The sequence below is a fragment of the Priapulus caudatus genome, unplaced genomic scaffold, assembly GCF_000485595.1.
Source record: "Priapulus caudatus unplaced genomic scaffold, Priapulus_caudatus-5.0.1 Scaffold77, whole genome shotgun sequence".
Taxonomy (NCBI): Eukaryota; Metazoa; Priapulida; class Priapulimorpha; order Priapulimorphida; family Priapulidae; genus Priapulus; species Priapulus caudatus.
Window position 1 is genome coordinate 615203 of NW_014577138.1, and position 15957 is coordinate 631159.

Sequence of the window (15957 nt, forward strand, 5' to 3'; positions counted from 1 at the left end):
CGCCCGCCTGGTGGAGGCGAGAGGGATTCCGACCGCCCGCCTGGTGGAGGCGAGAGGGATTCCGACCGCCCGCCTGGTGGAGGCGAGAGGGATTCCGACCGCCCGCCTGGTGGAGGCGAGACGTTGGTCCGCTTTCTGCTCTTTATCGGGGATGGCGAGAGGGATTCCGACCGCCTGTTGCGATGTGGAGGCGAGACGTTGGTCCGCTTTCTGCTCTTTATCGGGGACGGCGAGAGGGATTCCGACCGCCCGCCTGGTGGAGGCGAGAGGGATTCCGACAGTTGCGATGTGGAGGCGAGATGTTGGTCCGCTTTCTGCTCTTTATCGGGGATGGCGAGAGGGATTCCGACCGCCTGTTGCGATGTGGAGGCGAGACGTTGGTCCGCTTTCTGCTCTAGGCGAGAGGGATTCCGACCGCCCGCCTGGTGGAGGCGAGAGGGATTCCGACCGCCCGCCTGGTGGATGCGAGGAGACGTTGGACTGCCTTTGCTGAAACTTCTCCGGTGGTGGTGGGAGGAGGGTATCTTGAATTGACAAAAGAAACAAAATGTTACAGACAGGTTCTTTGCATATAAGATGAATAGACAATAATTTTAAAATAAGGTTTGAGTATGAGAAACAATCATTTTTTCCTCAATTCATATACCAATGAACACAATTTTTATGAGAATGGTTATTCATACATTGTATAACTGACATATACAAGTCATAAAAAATACACATCAGGTTATTTATTGAACAGATTGTAGTATTCATCATCTTTGAATTCAAGTGGGATGTAGGGACAAATCTCAGCTGGTGGGGGGGGGGTTCCTTTATAAAACTTTGGAGTAGGGGGTCTTTTTATTTGGTCAGTACTGCATGAAGGCAGAGAGGAGGGAAATAAAATAATTAAATTAAATCAAGTCCCATATAGTAGATCTCTGTTATTCGATCACAGCACACATTTTACAGGTCAAATAAACTTCAATACAGAGGACAATATTAATGCAAATATTAAAACAGTGTTCACAACAAACTTCTCAGGTCACTGGCCTTTTGGACCAGCAGGTCTGCAAAATCAATTGACCCGAATACAAATTTACTAGCACAAATACAGATACATGTACAAAGATTATAATTAGATCAAGTGGTATTTATCAATATTCAACTCATCAACATAATCATTCATGGGTCCATTGGGCAAGTGACAGGTGAAATTTTACTGGTCAGACACTGATTTTACTGGCCTCTGTCTTTGGACCAGTGGTTAAACTTACTTCTTGACTGTTGATCCTTTTCGGTTGCTTTATCGCCTGGCTCGGGATCATCTGGTTCTTTAGAACTTGAAGCTTCATCTTGTCCTGTTCATTAAACATAACAAAGGTAAAACTAGGATATGATTTCCTTTTTAAATATACACCTCATCATAAATATCGCACCACCCACTTTTTTCACTAACGTGAAAAAACTTGAAAAACGCAGAAGGCACAATCAAAAACATGCTATTTAAAACATATTTCACGAAAATCTGCTCAGGAAAACCTTCACGATTTAAACTTGATACTGTGATGTACAATAGACTTGTATGTCCGTAGTCGTCTGACAACCGTATACGGTAAGCCTCAAATCTCAGTGCACGCAAGCTCACCTCGAGACCCGGTCTTGGGAGTTTTTACCCATATAAGGACATGTGCATGGCGACATCTGCGTTCAGCAGTATTACTACACGAACAGGGGTTTCACTAACTTTTCAAGTAACAGGCCAAACGATATTTGAACAGGCCAAAATAACCGTTTATGTAATATTTTCCATCATGTTATGTATAAGAAAAGAAGATTTGAACAGGCAATTTGGCCTGCGGCCTGTTCTTAATGAAACCCCTGCACGAAGAGATGTTTGATGAAACAAGCGTTGAAACAAGTTTTCCTCTAGACCTCCACTGCAGGGTTTTAAATTATATTTCAAGCCAACTTGTCCTGAGGGCAATTGCAAATTAAAATAATCTTGCCCACCAGCTGAGTTTTGATTTGCCCTCAGTATGAATGTCATATTAACACTGTTCTATTGGCACCTAAAACCTTTGGCACAAAGACCAAAATTTGTGCACTACTGTAGTTGTCACCGGGTCTTCTAGATCAGAGGCATATAAAAAACCTATATCATATATTCTTTGTAACTCACCAACAACATAGTCAGAATATAGTTTTTTCTTTCTCAGCCTCTTGACATCGCCCGGCTGCTCATCATCTTCAGTCTCTACTGTTGTTGTGAAATCATATTCCTCACATTCTTTTTTGTTTTCTAAAAAAACAAAAAACATCATAACTAATTGATTGAATCAGTACATTTTTTATCTGAAATGCGAGTGGAACTTCAAAACAGCTATTGATTATATAATTTCAATTTTAAGACAAATATCAAAGGAAGTCCGAGTTTATAGATCCCTGCAGCAAACTTCAGAACATTTGGTTTAAATATACACTGTAACACATGTTTAGTGATGAAAATTTTTAAATAACAATCCACAATTTTACGAGGGTATAACACTGTTAGCGCCTTAGGGGTATGCTAATCTCCACAGTTGCCCTCAGGGGAATACATGTAAATACAAGGGCTTAGGGGTAAGTGTTAACAACAATGAAATAAAAATTTACAAAGGGTGTAAAAGACCGAATAACAGAATACAAATACAATACATAAATGTGCATACATACACATGTACATACATACACACATGAACGCTCGCACACACACATACTTAGCAGTAAAACAGGGGACTAGTCATTTCGGTACCGAGTCATTTCGGTACTTCACAAGACGTTTCGGTACTTATCGCTAGTCATTTCGCGGTATCGAGAGCTTTGCGGCTAGCTCTCACGATTACTGACAAACATATACAAGAGCTTTGCGGCTAGGGTTAGGTCCCTTTCCAAGGCGGTAGTGGTGGGTTGGGGTTTGGTTTGTTACACTTTCAGTAATTTCAATATGGATATTTGACTGGTAAGAGAAGATCTTGGCCGTAGTACCGAAACGTCTTAGGCCGAAGTACCGAAACGTCTCGGTACCGAAATGACTATAATTCGTAAAACAGTGATGGGAGATTACAGATAGAAAAACTATCTAAAATGATTTCAGCAGTGTTCAATCTAGGATGCGAGTTAAGAGGGCCATTTGGGGACCAAACCTATTAGAAACAGAGGGGGCGCCGGACCATTTGATAGTTTCTGTGGATATTTGTAGTAATTGTACTGGTGCTGAAACAAATACCAAAATTTGATATTCGAATATTCGTATTCATTAATATTATTCGATTAGTACTGACTATTGTTATGGCCACCAAATTTTAAAAGTCTCTTTCAGTTTGCAGTAAGATTATAGCTTCATGAAGTTCATTCCGAACTCAACATTTCTGTATTCAAATATAGCCAGATATACTCCATCATTGATAAATGATCAAAAGAGTTGTAACTGACAGTTTTTAGTGAACCTACTATTCAATATTGCTGCATAAATTTCAACATGTAGTTATTAGACCGATGATGTTGTATAATATAATATGATGTCATAACGAATATTCGAATACTGAAAATAGCATTCTAATGTTAGCGAATTCGATTCTTATCCGAATATTCGTTTCAGCACTAAATTGTACATTAATAGCACTGACCACATAAGCAAAGATGGGGCTGACCCGGCCCGTAAAGTCAACATAATCGCTCAAGATTGAACACTGTTTCGGTGTCCTTTCCCTGAAGAAAGTGATGACATACTTGATTTTATTTTTTCCTTAATCAGCGGATAAGTGGACCACTTGGACTTTCCATCATCTGGCCTTCTTCCTTCCTTCATGGCTTTCTCAGCATTGGTCACCGTCGGCCAGTGAACTACTTTACCAATCACCCAGCTTGCAGGAATAACCGCCTCCTCATCTTGGCATTTCTCTTGCCAGCTAGCTCGTACCCACGACATTCTGGGAGAGTAAATGATAAAAATCTTTGTGAATGGGAATACACTCAACACCCAGTCTATACCAACATTTTTGAAGTTGAAATTTAATTTTCAGATAAGATTTGGGGATATTCTGCAGTCTTTTTGCCAAAAATCTCATTGAAAATTCTCAGGGGAGACCAAAAGTCTCGCTAAAATTTGCTAAAATTACATGACACAGTACAGGACAGCTATGAATTTCTCTCACCTTTTAAGCAAAATATCTCTCAGTACGAGACCCAATAGGATTTTTTTTCTCATTCATATAAATGAGTTGTTGTGCCAATACATGATATAAGGACAATGTGAATTCAGTAATATACTCAAATTTGATAAGGCCAAAAATAAAAAAGCTGTGTTTTCGCTAACCCGGCCCTCCCTAATTTTTCATGCCGACCCTACAGATTTTATTGCCTTTTGGTAACCAAAACATTTTTATACGCCAAAAATGTGTAGACAATTATAAGGTTAGGAAATTAGTATTTGGGTGTGCAAACTGCAAAGTTTAATAAAATATACAATGTAGCATTTTAAACACATTTATATGCACTGGGCCGCGATTAAAAAAATCTTGTTGGGCGTTTGCCTACCCACCCTGTTGGGGTAGGGTAGGTAGGTAGGCTTTTTTTTGACGTTTTCAGGAAGAACTAAAATGTGTTGTTTTTCTCCAGTTATATTGGCTATTGGATTTGAAATTTTTGTTTTCTTTTGACAATTTTTTGGGTCGGGCCCATTTTGGTGGGTCGGTCGGCTAACGCCCAACAGAGTATTTTTTTATTTTGGCCCAGGCCAGTGTTGTTTGGAGAAATAAAATTTAAAAATAAGATAAAGTTTATTCCTACCCCCTACCATATATTTTTTTTAACCGTTAACGTTTTGGCCTAATCAGACTTTATATACAGTCAAACCTGTCTAAGGTGACCACCCAAGGGACTGGTCCAAAAGTGGTCTCCTTGGACAGGTGGTCTCCTTGGACAGGTCATTTATATATAAATTATAAGCATTGGGACTACTTTTGAGTGGTCTCCCTGGGCAGGTGGTCTCCTTAGAGAGGTGGTCGCCAGGACAGGTTTGACTGTATAAAAATTCAATTTCAAACATCTACAATTTTCAAGCAGCCATTAATTATTATTGTTCTCGGTCATCTGATGACCTCCTGGAGATTTCGACTGATATTGTACACCCTCATCAAACCGCTTACATCTTGTGTTTATCTCCCTAACTACTGGCGAGCGACCAGATCTCGCCAGGGACCAGTTCTCACCACCTCGTGTACTAAATGTACACCGATAGTTTTCAATTTGCTTGTATTAAAAATATGGATGAATGTATATAGGCACACACTCTATGTCAGAACTGGTTCCTGGCGAGATCTGGTCGCTCGCCAGTAACATTATAATCTCATCTGCTTCACTTCATATGAAATTCAGTACGTTATTCTGCATATTAAATAAAGGCCCTTTTTGCCAAGTCTACCCATGCACAGGGCTAGACATAGACTTCTTTTTATTAATACCTGCGGCTGCCCGAACCTTGAAAATGTGTATGCAAGAACAAGTTTTCAAGTAAAGTTTATATCTTTATAAGTTACTTTCGGACAGGTATGCCTGTAAGCCACCTGCCCGAACAAAATTTCTACCTGTTCCGGACAGGTAAAATTTGCATCAATTTTTTAAAAATATCTCTTCTATTAATAAATGATGTACACATAGTGTTTTCTCCAGATATCAGGCAGATGTGGCCCAAAAAGGCCCCTCATCCTGGAAACAGTAGGCCATTCTGTGAAAAAAGTAGCCACCAACAATAAAAGTACTACAAATTTTGTGTAAAATGTGGGGCCCATGTGATTACCTCAAGGGGCCTTTTTGATTTTCAGGGGGCCCCCTGGCCCCTACCTGGAGAAAACACTGCACATGTTACAGATGAAATTTTAAGTCTACTGACAGTATGTCCTGGGTTTCAAGTCAATATCTCATTACAAACAAAAGATTATGCCAATTGACATATGTAACTAATAAAAAGTTAACGTCTAGCCCTGCATGCAGTATGTCATGCACATGCAACACCCTCCTTAATAATATGACCCGTACATGCATTCATGATGTTGCCCGTTCCATGCCATGCAGCAAAGGCAGCAGTATGTGTCCTCTATGATACGGTAGACACACGACTTTCCTGGCAACATCTTCTGCTTCTACAAGGCGTCTGGTTTTTCGCACAGTGTCAAAGTTTTTCACATACACAATGTTCAATACTTTGGAATCAAGGGGTTCTGTGAAAAAAGAATCTACATTCCGCTGTTTGACGATGTCGCACACTAATTTCGAGTCAGCCCTTTTCTCAATCACAAATGCAAAATCATCATTTTGTAGCAACAAGCATCCATTTCGCTTGTTTGCAGAGACAAAGCTGAGGCTTGTGTGTGTTTTTTTCTGCTGTTTGGTCCCTGTTTTCTCTACTTCACCAAGTCTCTTCACAATCTGTGCAATCGGATTCTTTGCAGTTCTCACTAGCCTCTTGATCACTTGTAGGTGGTTCTCAAATGGGAAGGCACATATATCATTCAGGGAACATTTCATGTACCTTGCATCATCTACCACATGTTTTAAGTTATGAATGTTGTAGACAACAAAGGATTTCGAGTAAATGTCGCTAGCTTTGTCGACAAAATAAATTAACAGTTGCTCAGCATAGTTCAAGTAGGCTTCTCGTTTATCATCACAGCTGTCCAACAAAATAGATATGGCAACTGTTAGAGAGAGAAAATGTTTATACACATCAGCATGAAGTACTTTTCTCAGAACAATAGGTCCGGTGTATAACAAAAACTGTCTAAATTCTGTAGCCTTCCACCTTTCAATTTCGGTGAGAGGTCTTGGCTGGCGGGCAAATTCAGATGGTAATTTACCAGACAACGATACAAGTGCACTAGAGATGTCACTAATTTGACGGTGGGAAAGTCTACACTCATGTGGGCCTTGCTTGAGAAAATACAAAATCCGTTTTACAGCTCCAAGACACACTAAGTGCATATAATCCAAACAAAATTCTGTAACACAGTTCACACTTGAATTCTGCAAGGGAGAAACCGCAATCTGATGATTGATATACTCTCTAGTTGAAAAGGCTTCATCTGTCCGAGGGGGAGCATTTCCCAGGAAAACAACACGGTTGTTTATGTATTCACCTCTAACAGTACATCTCTCGCACGAATAATAACCGGTGTGTCCCTTGATACACTTGATAAAGGCTCTGGCAGGGGCATCACAAATAAACGCTTTGATTTTTACATTCAATTTTTTTTGTCCAATCAAAATTCCATTCTGTCTCAATTGTTCATATTCACTCAAGAAGTCTTGCAAGAAATCAGTTACAGAATCTGGTTTACTCTTCCCATAGAAAAGTGCCACCAAGAAGGGATCAAAACTTCCAAAATAACAGAGAATTGGCCAGAATTGAGTTCCAGAAGATTTAAAAACTGGCACACCATCAATGTTCACTAACAGATTAATCTGATCAAGATTCTTGGTGCATTCATTTTCAGAGGCCAGCACTTTAGCTATCGAAGATTCCAACCCAAAATATGTGTAAGTTCCCCCGCATTTTTCCTCCGTCGGGACACTTCTTGGTGTTTGAAGAAGACTTCTTGAATCTTTTGGCAGATCAAGTCCTGATTTTCTCAAAATTGCCAACAGAGAATCTGCCCCAGCTCTACGACACTGATTTTCAGTTAGCCAAGTGGCAATTTCTGCTCGAAATGATGGCCTATCTTCAGCAAACTCATGTTCAGCAGCTGAAATGTCTGAATCAGATGAAACGACCGTCTCTGTAAATCCAAAATCTTCTTCATTGATTACATTGCTGGAATAAGTAGACTCATCGTCACTAGAGTCAAATGTACCCCTTTCAGTCACAGGTTCTTGTACATTCACATCCTCATCTTCCCCACTGCTACTTTCTAGAGCAACAGCTGTGGCAGCAGCACTCAACTTTCTCCAGCGTTGTCGATATGATGACATGCCATTACCTAAATTAACAAATACAAAGCATGCAGACAAATTGGATAATCCCTTCAAAGGATATTGCACGGAAACCCTATTTTGTACGCCGACGACGGATATCGACCAATCAGATCGCAGTATGCTAATTAATTATGCGCGGAAATTCCCCAATAGCGAACTTGAGCTAGGGTCTTGCATAATAAACATTCTCACCAAGTTTAATTCAAATTGGATAATCCCTTCAAGAGATATCGCACGGAAACCCCATTCTGTACGCCGACGACACGACGGACGACGGACAAGTAATCCCTATATGCCACCTTTCAGGTGACACAAAAATGAAGTGAGGGAGCTCCAAAAGAAATAAAAATAAAATTCAAAATTCACAGAATGCATAAATAATTTTCAAAAATGTCAAAAAGCTAAATATTTTAATGCACATATTACAGGTATTTTCTTACTTCATTTTTTTTCATTTTGTATTAGGTCAACATCACAGGCACTTGAGGATATAGAAACATACTATAACACTCCTTATTGACAATATCGATTTTATCCTGTGCAAAACTCTGATCCTATATTGAGACCTTGTCAATTAGTTCAGCGAGATTGTAGTACAGGGCCTAAGGCCACTTCAATTTAATTTTTTGGATTACGGGCCCTAACTACCTGCTTTTTTGCATTTTTGAAAGAAAAAAAATATTTAGATTCCTATCTGCTGCCTGCTCAGAACGAAAAATTTGCCCGTAATCCAAGAAATTAAATTGAAGTGGCCTAAATTTAAAAAAAAATTTGGATCTGGAAAAAAACACAAAAAAACACATTTTTTTCTTTTTTTTCTTCGCAATTGCCATTTTTGAAGTGTGGCCGGCCCGTTAAACAACGAATAAAATTGGTATGGCCTAGATTAGTGATGTCACGATCACGAGTATACTCGATGATTGGTCGGAAGCTGTTTCGAACCGATTAATCGATTGCAATAACCCCATAATCGATTAATCGAAATAGAAAATGAATATTTATGACGCAGAGATGGTTTAGAAAATTGTACTTGTTACTGACTAAAAAAACAAACTGTAATACATGTCCCATGCACATGTTGATTATACAGCTTAATAAATGGCATATAAAAAGTAGGATAGCACAAGAGTAATGCTATTTCTGAACCTTTCATCATAACAGTTTGTAACCGATTATAATCGATCATCGATTGGTTGTGATCAACCGATGACTGATTGCAAAATAACATCGATTGACAACACTATAGCCTAGATGCAGGAAAAACACACATTTTGGAGTCTATATAAGTTCACTGTCAGCTATACATTACAATGTGTAATATTATTAGGCCAAACAAAATAATAGGTGTGGTTCCTATTTCATGGAAAAGGTAGGTAGGAAAAACTTTTTTTTTTTTCTTTTTTTTTTCTCTACGGTTGGTAAGTACAGTTGGTATTACATGTGTCCGGATTCATGTTCCAAAAATGTTTAGGGTCGGCGGGATTAATTAGGGTAGGTCGGGAAACCGGAACCACACCTATTATTTTGTTTGGCCTTATGTTTGGTAGAAACAAAACAGGTCAACTTTGAATTTTCTTGTTGACACACAAGGCAAGAAGATGGCTGCCAGAACAATAGCCTTTTGTATTGCCGGGCGCAGCACTGAGAATTAATCTATACAGGTGTTAATTGGCGTTAATTCTACATTCCCACCTCAGTCGGTAACAGTCCTCTGAATTGAAAAGACCGCGTAGTCAGCGGACCTGTTTTAATTTGCGTTTTTTTATTATGTGACACCGACCGTCCGTGCGTCCGTTTGTAATTTCCGTTAACTCCTCCTAGACCGTTTGAGATAGAAAGTTCAAACTTTGGGGATTGATCAGACAGGTGTGTGGGGTGCGCATGCACTATTCGGAATTTTGATATCTTATTCGGATAACGAGTTAGGGGAGATAATCCATTCAAACCGTACTTTGTTCCTTAGTTATATCTAGAGTACTGCAGATATCAAATTCAAACTTTGGGGATTGGTTCGCCCATTGTCTGGGGTTCATGTACACTATTCGGAATTTTGATATCTTATTCGGATAACGAGTTAGGGGAGATAATCCATCTTATTCGGATAACGAGTTAGGGGAGATAATCCATTCAAACTGTACTTTGTTCCCTAGACCTAGAGTATTGCAGATAACAAATTCAAACTTTGGGCATTATGGTTCGCCCATTGTCTGGGGTTTATGTACACTGTTCGGAATTTCGATATCTCATTCGGAAGTCAAGTTAGGGGAGATAATCCATTCAGAGTAAGGCGGATGTCCAAGCGTGCGGGAATCACATGATGGCGGGCCATCCTAATCTAGTTTTCTTCTGTTGTGTGGATTTTACATGCATATATTTATATTGATTTACATGCTGATATTGCCGTATGTATAACTGGGAGAGAGAGCCACCACCACCACCAAAGTTTATTTCTGGACGAGTCTGGGCGACTTGACCCTGGGCGAGTTAACCCGGGGCGAGTACGTCATCTGGGCGACTTGACCCGTGTCCCAATCGCTGCATGACCTTCCTAATGATTATCTAGCTATAAATTGGCGTCAAGGGAACATATAGGGGTAAAATCTGAGTCGGTGACAGAACAGTACCTCTACCTTATGTTAAATTAGTCCACCAGGCATATACGGTGATGCATTGGCATCCTAATGCGTATTTGTAACAAATTGTTTCGTCAATAGTTTTATGCAATAAACGGTCACAGGTCAAGTCGCCCAGATGACGTACTCGCCCCGGGTTAACTCGCCCAGACTCGTCATGAAATAAAGTTTGGTAGTGGTCTCTCTCTCTCTCAGTTATACTTACGGCAATATTATCAGCATGTAAATCCAATAAATGTATGCACATGTAAAATCCACACAACAGAAAAAAAACGCAAATACAGGTCCGCTGACTACGCACCGTTACCAACTGAGGTGGGAATGTAGAATTAACGCCAATTTACACCTGTATAGATTAATTCTCAGTGCCGCACCCGGCAATACAATACAAAAGGCTATTGTTCTGCCATCTTCTTGCCTCGGAAATAACAAGCAAAATTAAATTGAAACAAATGTTATTATGCACATGATCATGACTATACATGTATAATAACAGAAAAAGACAAAGTTGAACACTTATTTAGTATAAAAATTATTTTTATTTAATACTGATATCATGCATTTGTAAAATTATAAATACAGTATTGATATTTATCTGGGCGACCCTGGGCGAGTCCAATAAACAGTCCATGCATGCTACGAAGCCGTATTGAATATGGCGTAGGCTTAGTATAGTGGTTAGACTGGCCTAAACGCCATATCACCAAGTCACCAATTTATGAGCAACTGATTTGACTAGCTTGGGTGAGTTCAGTTCAGATGGTTTGGGGTGGACACACAGTTCCAACTAGCTTCTCCCAGGTAAATAGGGAGTGTGTGCATGGGCTTCTCACCTATCCGCAACAATGGACTCACCCAGGTCTCGGACCCATGACATGGCAATTGATCATCAATGCCAATGGCTTTAACAAGTTTTGTTTGAGGTCATATAGAGAAAGAAAATGGGTTGAAACATACCTTGTAAGTTGATTGCGATCAACGATATATAGGGACTGGTGCCGATGGAGCTCCGATAAGTGAGTCAAGACTCAAGGTGCAGAATCAGTAGCCGAGTATATCCGTCCGACATCGATCGCGATCAGAATCTTTTCTTGTCTTCTTAGAATATTAAATATTCGATCCCTCCTATGTAGCAGAACCTTCGTGAAGTATTAATACTATAAAGTAGAACTATATATATAGTGGTGTATGAACAACACAGACAAGACTTCTAGGCTAGTTTAGTGCAAATAAATCGACGACCTTCCTTTCGAATATGGCGGCTGACAGTACTGTGAAAAGGCGCGCAAACGGCCGGACAATAGGGAATGCCGGGATCAATTTATAAAATGTTTGATGACTTCAAATAGTACAAAACATGATTTGAATGGTAAAAGACAAAAAAAATAAATAACCGTCACACTTTGACAATGATGATTTATTTTTGCGAAAAAAAATTCAAGAATATTAATTCAGGTTCATTCGCCACCTAGCGAATAGGCCTAAATCAAGGGAGGTAAGCCGCTAACATCTTGCGATACGACCATCGATCAAAATGTGAAAACACTGCCATGATATTGGTGCATATTTTGCTAAAATATTGAATGCCGTGTGTTTCTAGATGCTTGATTACTTTAGTTTCGATGTTTGTAGTGAAAGTTTAAAACATTCATATCGACATGTTAGAAACATGTCTGCTTAACGACGTTGCATTGACGTAAAAAACCGACGTAAATCCAACGTCGCAATTCTGACGTCGGCTAGACGTTGGATTGAAGTCGGCGACGTCGCGACCAAAATCCAACGTAAATCCAACGTAAATCCAACGTCGTGTGCCCACTGGGATCTCTCGAGGCAACAAACAGTTGTTTCCTCGTCAGGGGGGTGGGGTGGGAGGGAGAGCGTCAGAGGGGTGGGGTGGGAAGGAGAGCGTCAGATGGGGTGGGGTGGGAGATAGAGCGTCAGAGGGATGGGGTGGGAGGAAGAGCGTCAGAGGGGTGAGGTGGGAGGGAGAGCATCAGAGGGGTGGGGTGGAAGGAAGAGCGTCAGAGGGGTGAGGTGGGAGGGAGAGCATCAGAGGGGTGGGGTGGGGTGGGAAGCGTCAGGGGTGGGGTGGGAGGGAGAGCGTCAGGGGGTGGGGTGGGAGGGAGAGGTCAGAGGGTGGGTGGGAGGGAGAGCGTCAGGGGGGGGTGGGAGGGAGAGCGTCAGAGGGGTGGGGTAGGAGAGAGAGCGCCAGGAGAGTGGGGTGGGGTGGGAGTGAGAGCGTCAGAGGGAGGGGAAGGAGGTACAGAAAATATAGCCTATTACTCCCCTGAACAACACAACAATCACAACCATAAATTAGCATAACAGTATTTAAACTTTAACAACGATGACAATCCAATCGTCCACCCCTCGCTCAAACAATCATCTTCAACCAACTGCTACGTACAAAAATAAGACAAACAAAATACATCCAGCACAGAAAGCTTGCCATTTTATAATAAGTGAGATCAAGAGAAAGATAATTACAACTCAACTAATAATTACTCATCTTATACAAGTTATCTTATATGATCTTACTTGTGATGAGATGATAAAGTTTTACAGATGTTCATCATTATATCAAAAATACAATAGTAAATCGACTGCTCACAAATAGAAAATATAGACAGTCTATAGAAAATATATATAGAAAATATATATAGAAAATATATATAGAAATATATATAGAAAATATATATAGAAATATATATAGAAAATATATATAGAAAATATATAGATATAGATATATATATATAGAAAATATAGACAGTCTGCCGACATCATAATACATTAGCAGTGAGAGATATGTTTTAGAATCATGTTATGTCAGACTTTTACAATACAAGAAGGTATGACTGAACGCTTGACATTCGTGTGATATTCAAACATTCGTACACGACTTCTGTAAGATACATTTACATTTATACATGATATTTGTATGATATTGGTTCATTTGTGTATGACATTCACATATCAACAAATAATATATGGCTCACATTCAGGGAGCACAGTTGGACGGTGCTGCCCCCTAGCATCAGTATTTGAAGGCTCCCCGCGTGGCAGCGCGCTGTATGAAGCGTTTTAGCGTTGGCTCGTCAAGTTTAGCGAACGCCTCTGATTGGGTGACGGCAGTCAAGTGATTGAATGCGAATCGCAGGCAAAACTCCTCGAGTTGCTGTAACTCACGAAAAACAGAACAGCATTTAAAGGGAGAGTTTACTCTAGGTTCTAGGGTTATTTTCAGCTAATTTAGGATATAATTACGCTACATAAAAAGTTTCATGTTCAATACCATTAGAAATATTTATTAAAAAATGTTTTAAAACTAGCGACTACAGTTTGATTGCAACGACGTGTCATACGGTTTCTCTCCCGTGTGACTTCTCATGTGTCTCTTCAAAACACTCGATTTGTGAGAAGGTAGCATCACACAGATCGCACTTATACGGTTTCTCTCCCGTGTGGGTTCTCATGTGTGTCTTCAGAGTACCCGATGTTGTGAAGGCAGCATCACATAGCGCGCACTTATACGGTTTCTCTCCCGTGTGACTTCTCATGTGTAACTTTACTCTACTCAGATAGGAAAAGGAAGCATCACACAGTTTGCACTCATATAGATTTTCCCAGGAATTAATTCTCACGTACTCCATCGTGCTTCAGGGAAAGCTGCCACGTACTGGTCACACACGTCAGATATGTCTACCCTGTCTGGCATTCAAGTTACGACCACGTGTTTTGCTTCGAAGACAGCCTTGTCTCACTTGTAGAATTCACGTCCTATATATTATATCTCCTAATTAGTAAAGAGAATAGAAATCAATGCATTAAACACCGCGTATTAATGTAGAACAAAAACGCGCCTGTGTATGTTTGCAATATAACTGTTTATTCTAAACATCGAATTAATATCATCTAAACATCACGCGTCATTTAACGACTGTTAAGGTCAAGCACATAATATATCACGAAACTAAATATACTGAATTAATATAAGAAACATCCGTTTACCCAATGAAGTCACTGAACGTCCGTGTGGTGTTCTCCTACCAGACTGATGTTACAAACGTTAATGGTGTAATTATATACCTGCTGTTATGATGAAACCGGTCTGATATCTTGACACCCGCATAACCGGTCTGATTTCCTGATACCAGGACACCAGGTGGTCGCTTTCCCTAAATAACTGCAAAAACAACTGTGCACCTCGCCCACAAACATTGCTGTAAAACTATCTTATGGTCTCTCCTGGGCTTGGTGCGTAAGTGGCATCCACACTGTGCAGGGATGTTGACTGCTATTTCTACAATAGCAGGATTAACCAGCCTTAAATAAAAAACACTAACAACAAATCACCGTATACATAATATTCCTTACGCACCACCAAGCAATCCCGCATCTCTGACTTCTTGAATTCTCAGCTCCTCACACACACCCTGCAACCCGTTTAATGCATCTTCATTTCATGTGTAATTAAAACAATGCTTGGCAACACCTACAAACCATATTTTACAACTGCGTAAGTAATTAAGATCCTGGAGTATAAGAGTGTTTTTACGCCATCTAATGGCCGATTAAGCGATGGCTATAATGATGGGGATATAGCGTAGCTCACTCTTAAAACTTGCTCGGCTGTTGGTATGCCACCTAGTCTTCCCTATCGACTTAAAATCAGTTCATATATCAAAGCGTCACATTTTCATAGAATAATATATGATACTTTAAACCCATCGCTTGCACGGTGTCGTTATACACGGTATATTCTTTTACAGTAAGTTACTATGTAGATTTCGCTTGTGAAGAAGAAGCTCTAGTTGGTCAGTGTTTCACAATTAGCATCACATCTAACTAAATCACAACTAACACAGTTGAATACAGTGTGTAACGTCAACTAACATAATGTGCAAAGACGTATTTAAAAAAACGTCACTCAATAGAATGTCCATGTTTCTTATTTGATATTCTGGCTTGATATCTCTCTCGTGCATACCTGATTTGTTATGTTGTTGTACTCGAAGTTGCTCAGGGGAAAACGCCGAAGGACAACTGAAAAAGAAAATCCCGAAACATATAATTACTTAAATCTTAGGATATAACAGAGACACAAAGACTCGTAACAGAAAAACGAAATATGAAGGGATTAAACAATATTCTGACAAAAACAGATGATTTTATGTTGTCAAAGGCTTCTGAATATACATTGTGTAGAACATGCGGAAAGTTATTATGAATATGTTTGTTTTTGTTCTGCATCAAATTTGGTTAGTTTCATAACGTTGAAATTGACATTTTCGGGAAAAATCTTACGAGCGTGTGACAATTTTCTTTTCGC

The 15957-nt window shown here is 39.8% G+C and overlaps 1 protein-coding gene across 1 annotated transcript in view; it reads right to left on the reverse strand.

Moving 5' to 3' along the window:
• LOC106821554 overlaps positions 1 to 10238 on the reverse strand; it is an 11356-nt gene extending 1118 nt beyond the window's left edge. The window contains exons 1-5 of the mRNA XM_014826421.1: positions 6061 to 10238; positions 3754 to 3953; positions 2165 to 2284; positions 1260 to 1343; positions 351 to 524 (exon numbers count right to left, since the gene is read on the reverse strand). Coding sequence (XP_014681907.1) covers positions 351 to 524; positions 1260 to 1343; positions 2165 to 2284; positions 3754 to 3953; positions 6061 to 6155 — 673 coding nt within the window. The 5' untranslated portion in view covers positions 6156 to 10238. The remainder of the gene's footprint in view (positions 1 to 350; positions 525 to 1259; positions 1344 to 2164; positions 2285 to 3753; positions 3954 to 6060) is intronic.
• Positions 10239 to 15957: the final 5719 nt, after the last annotated feature.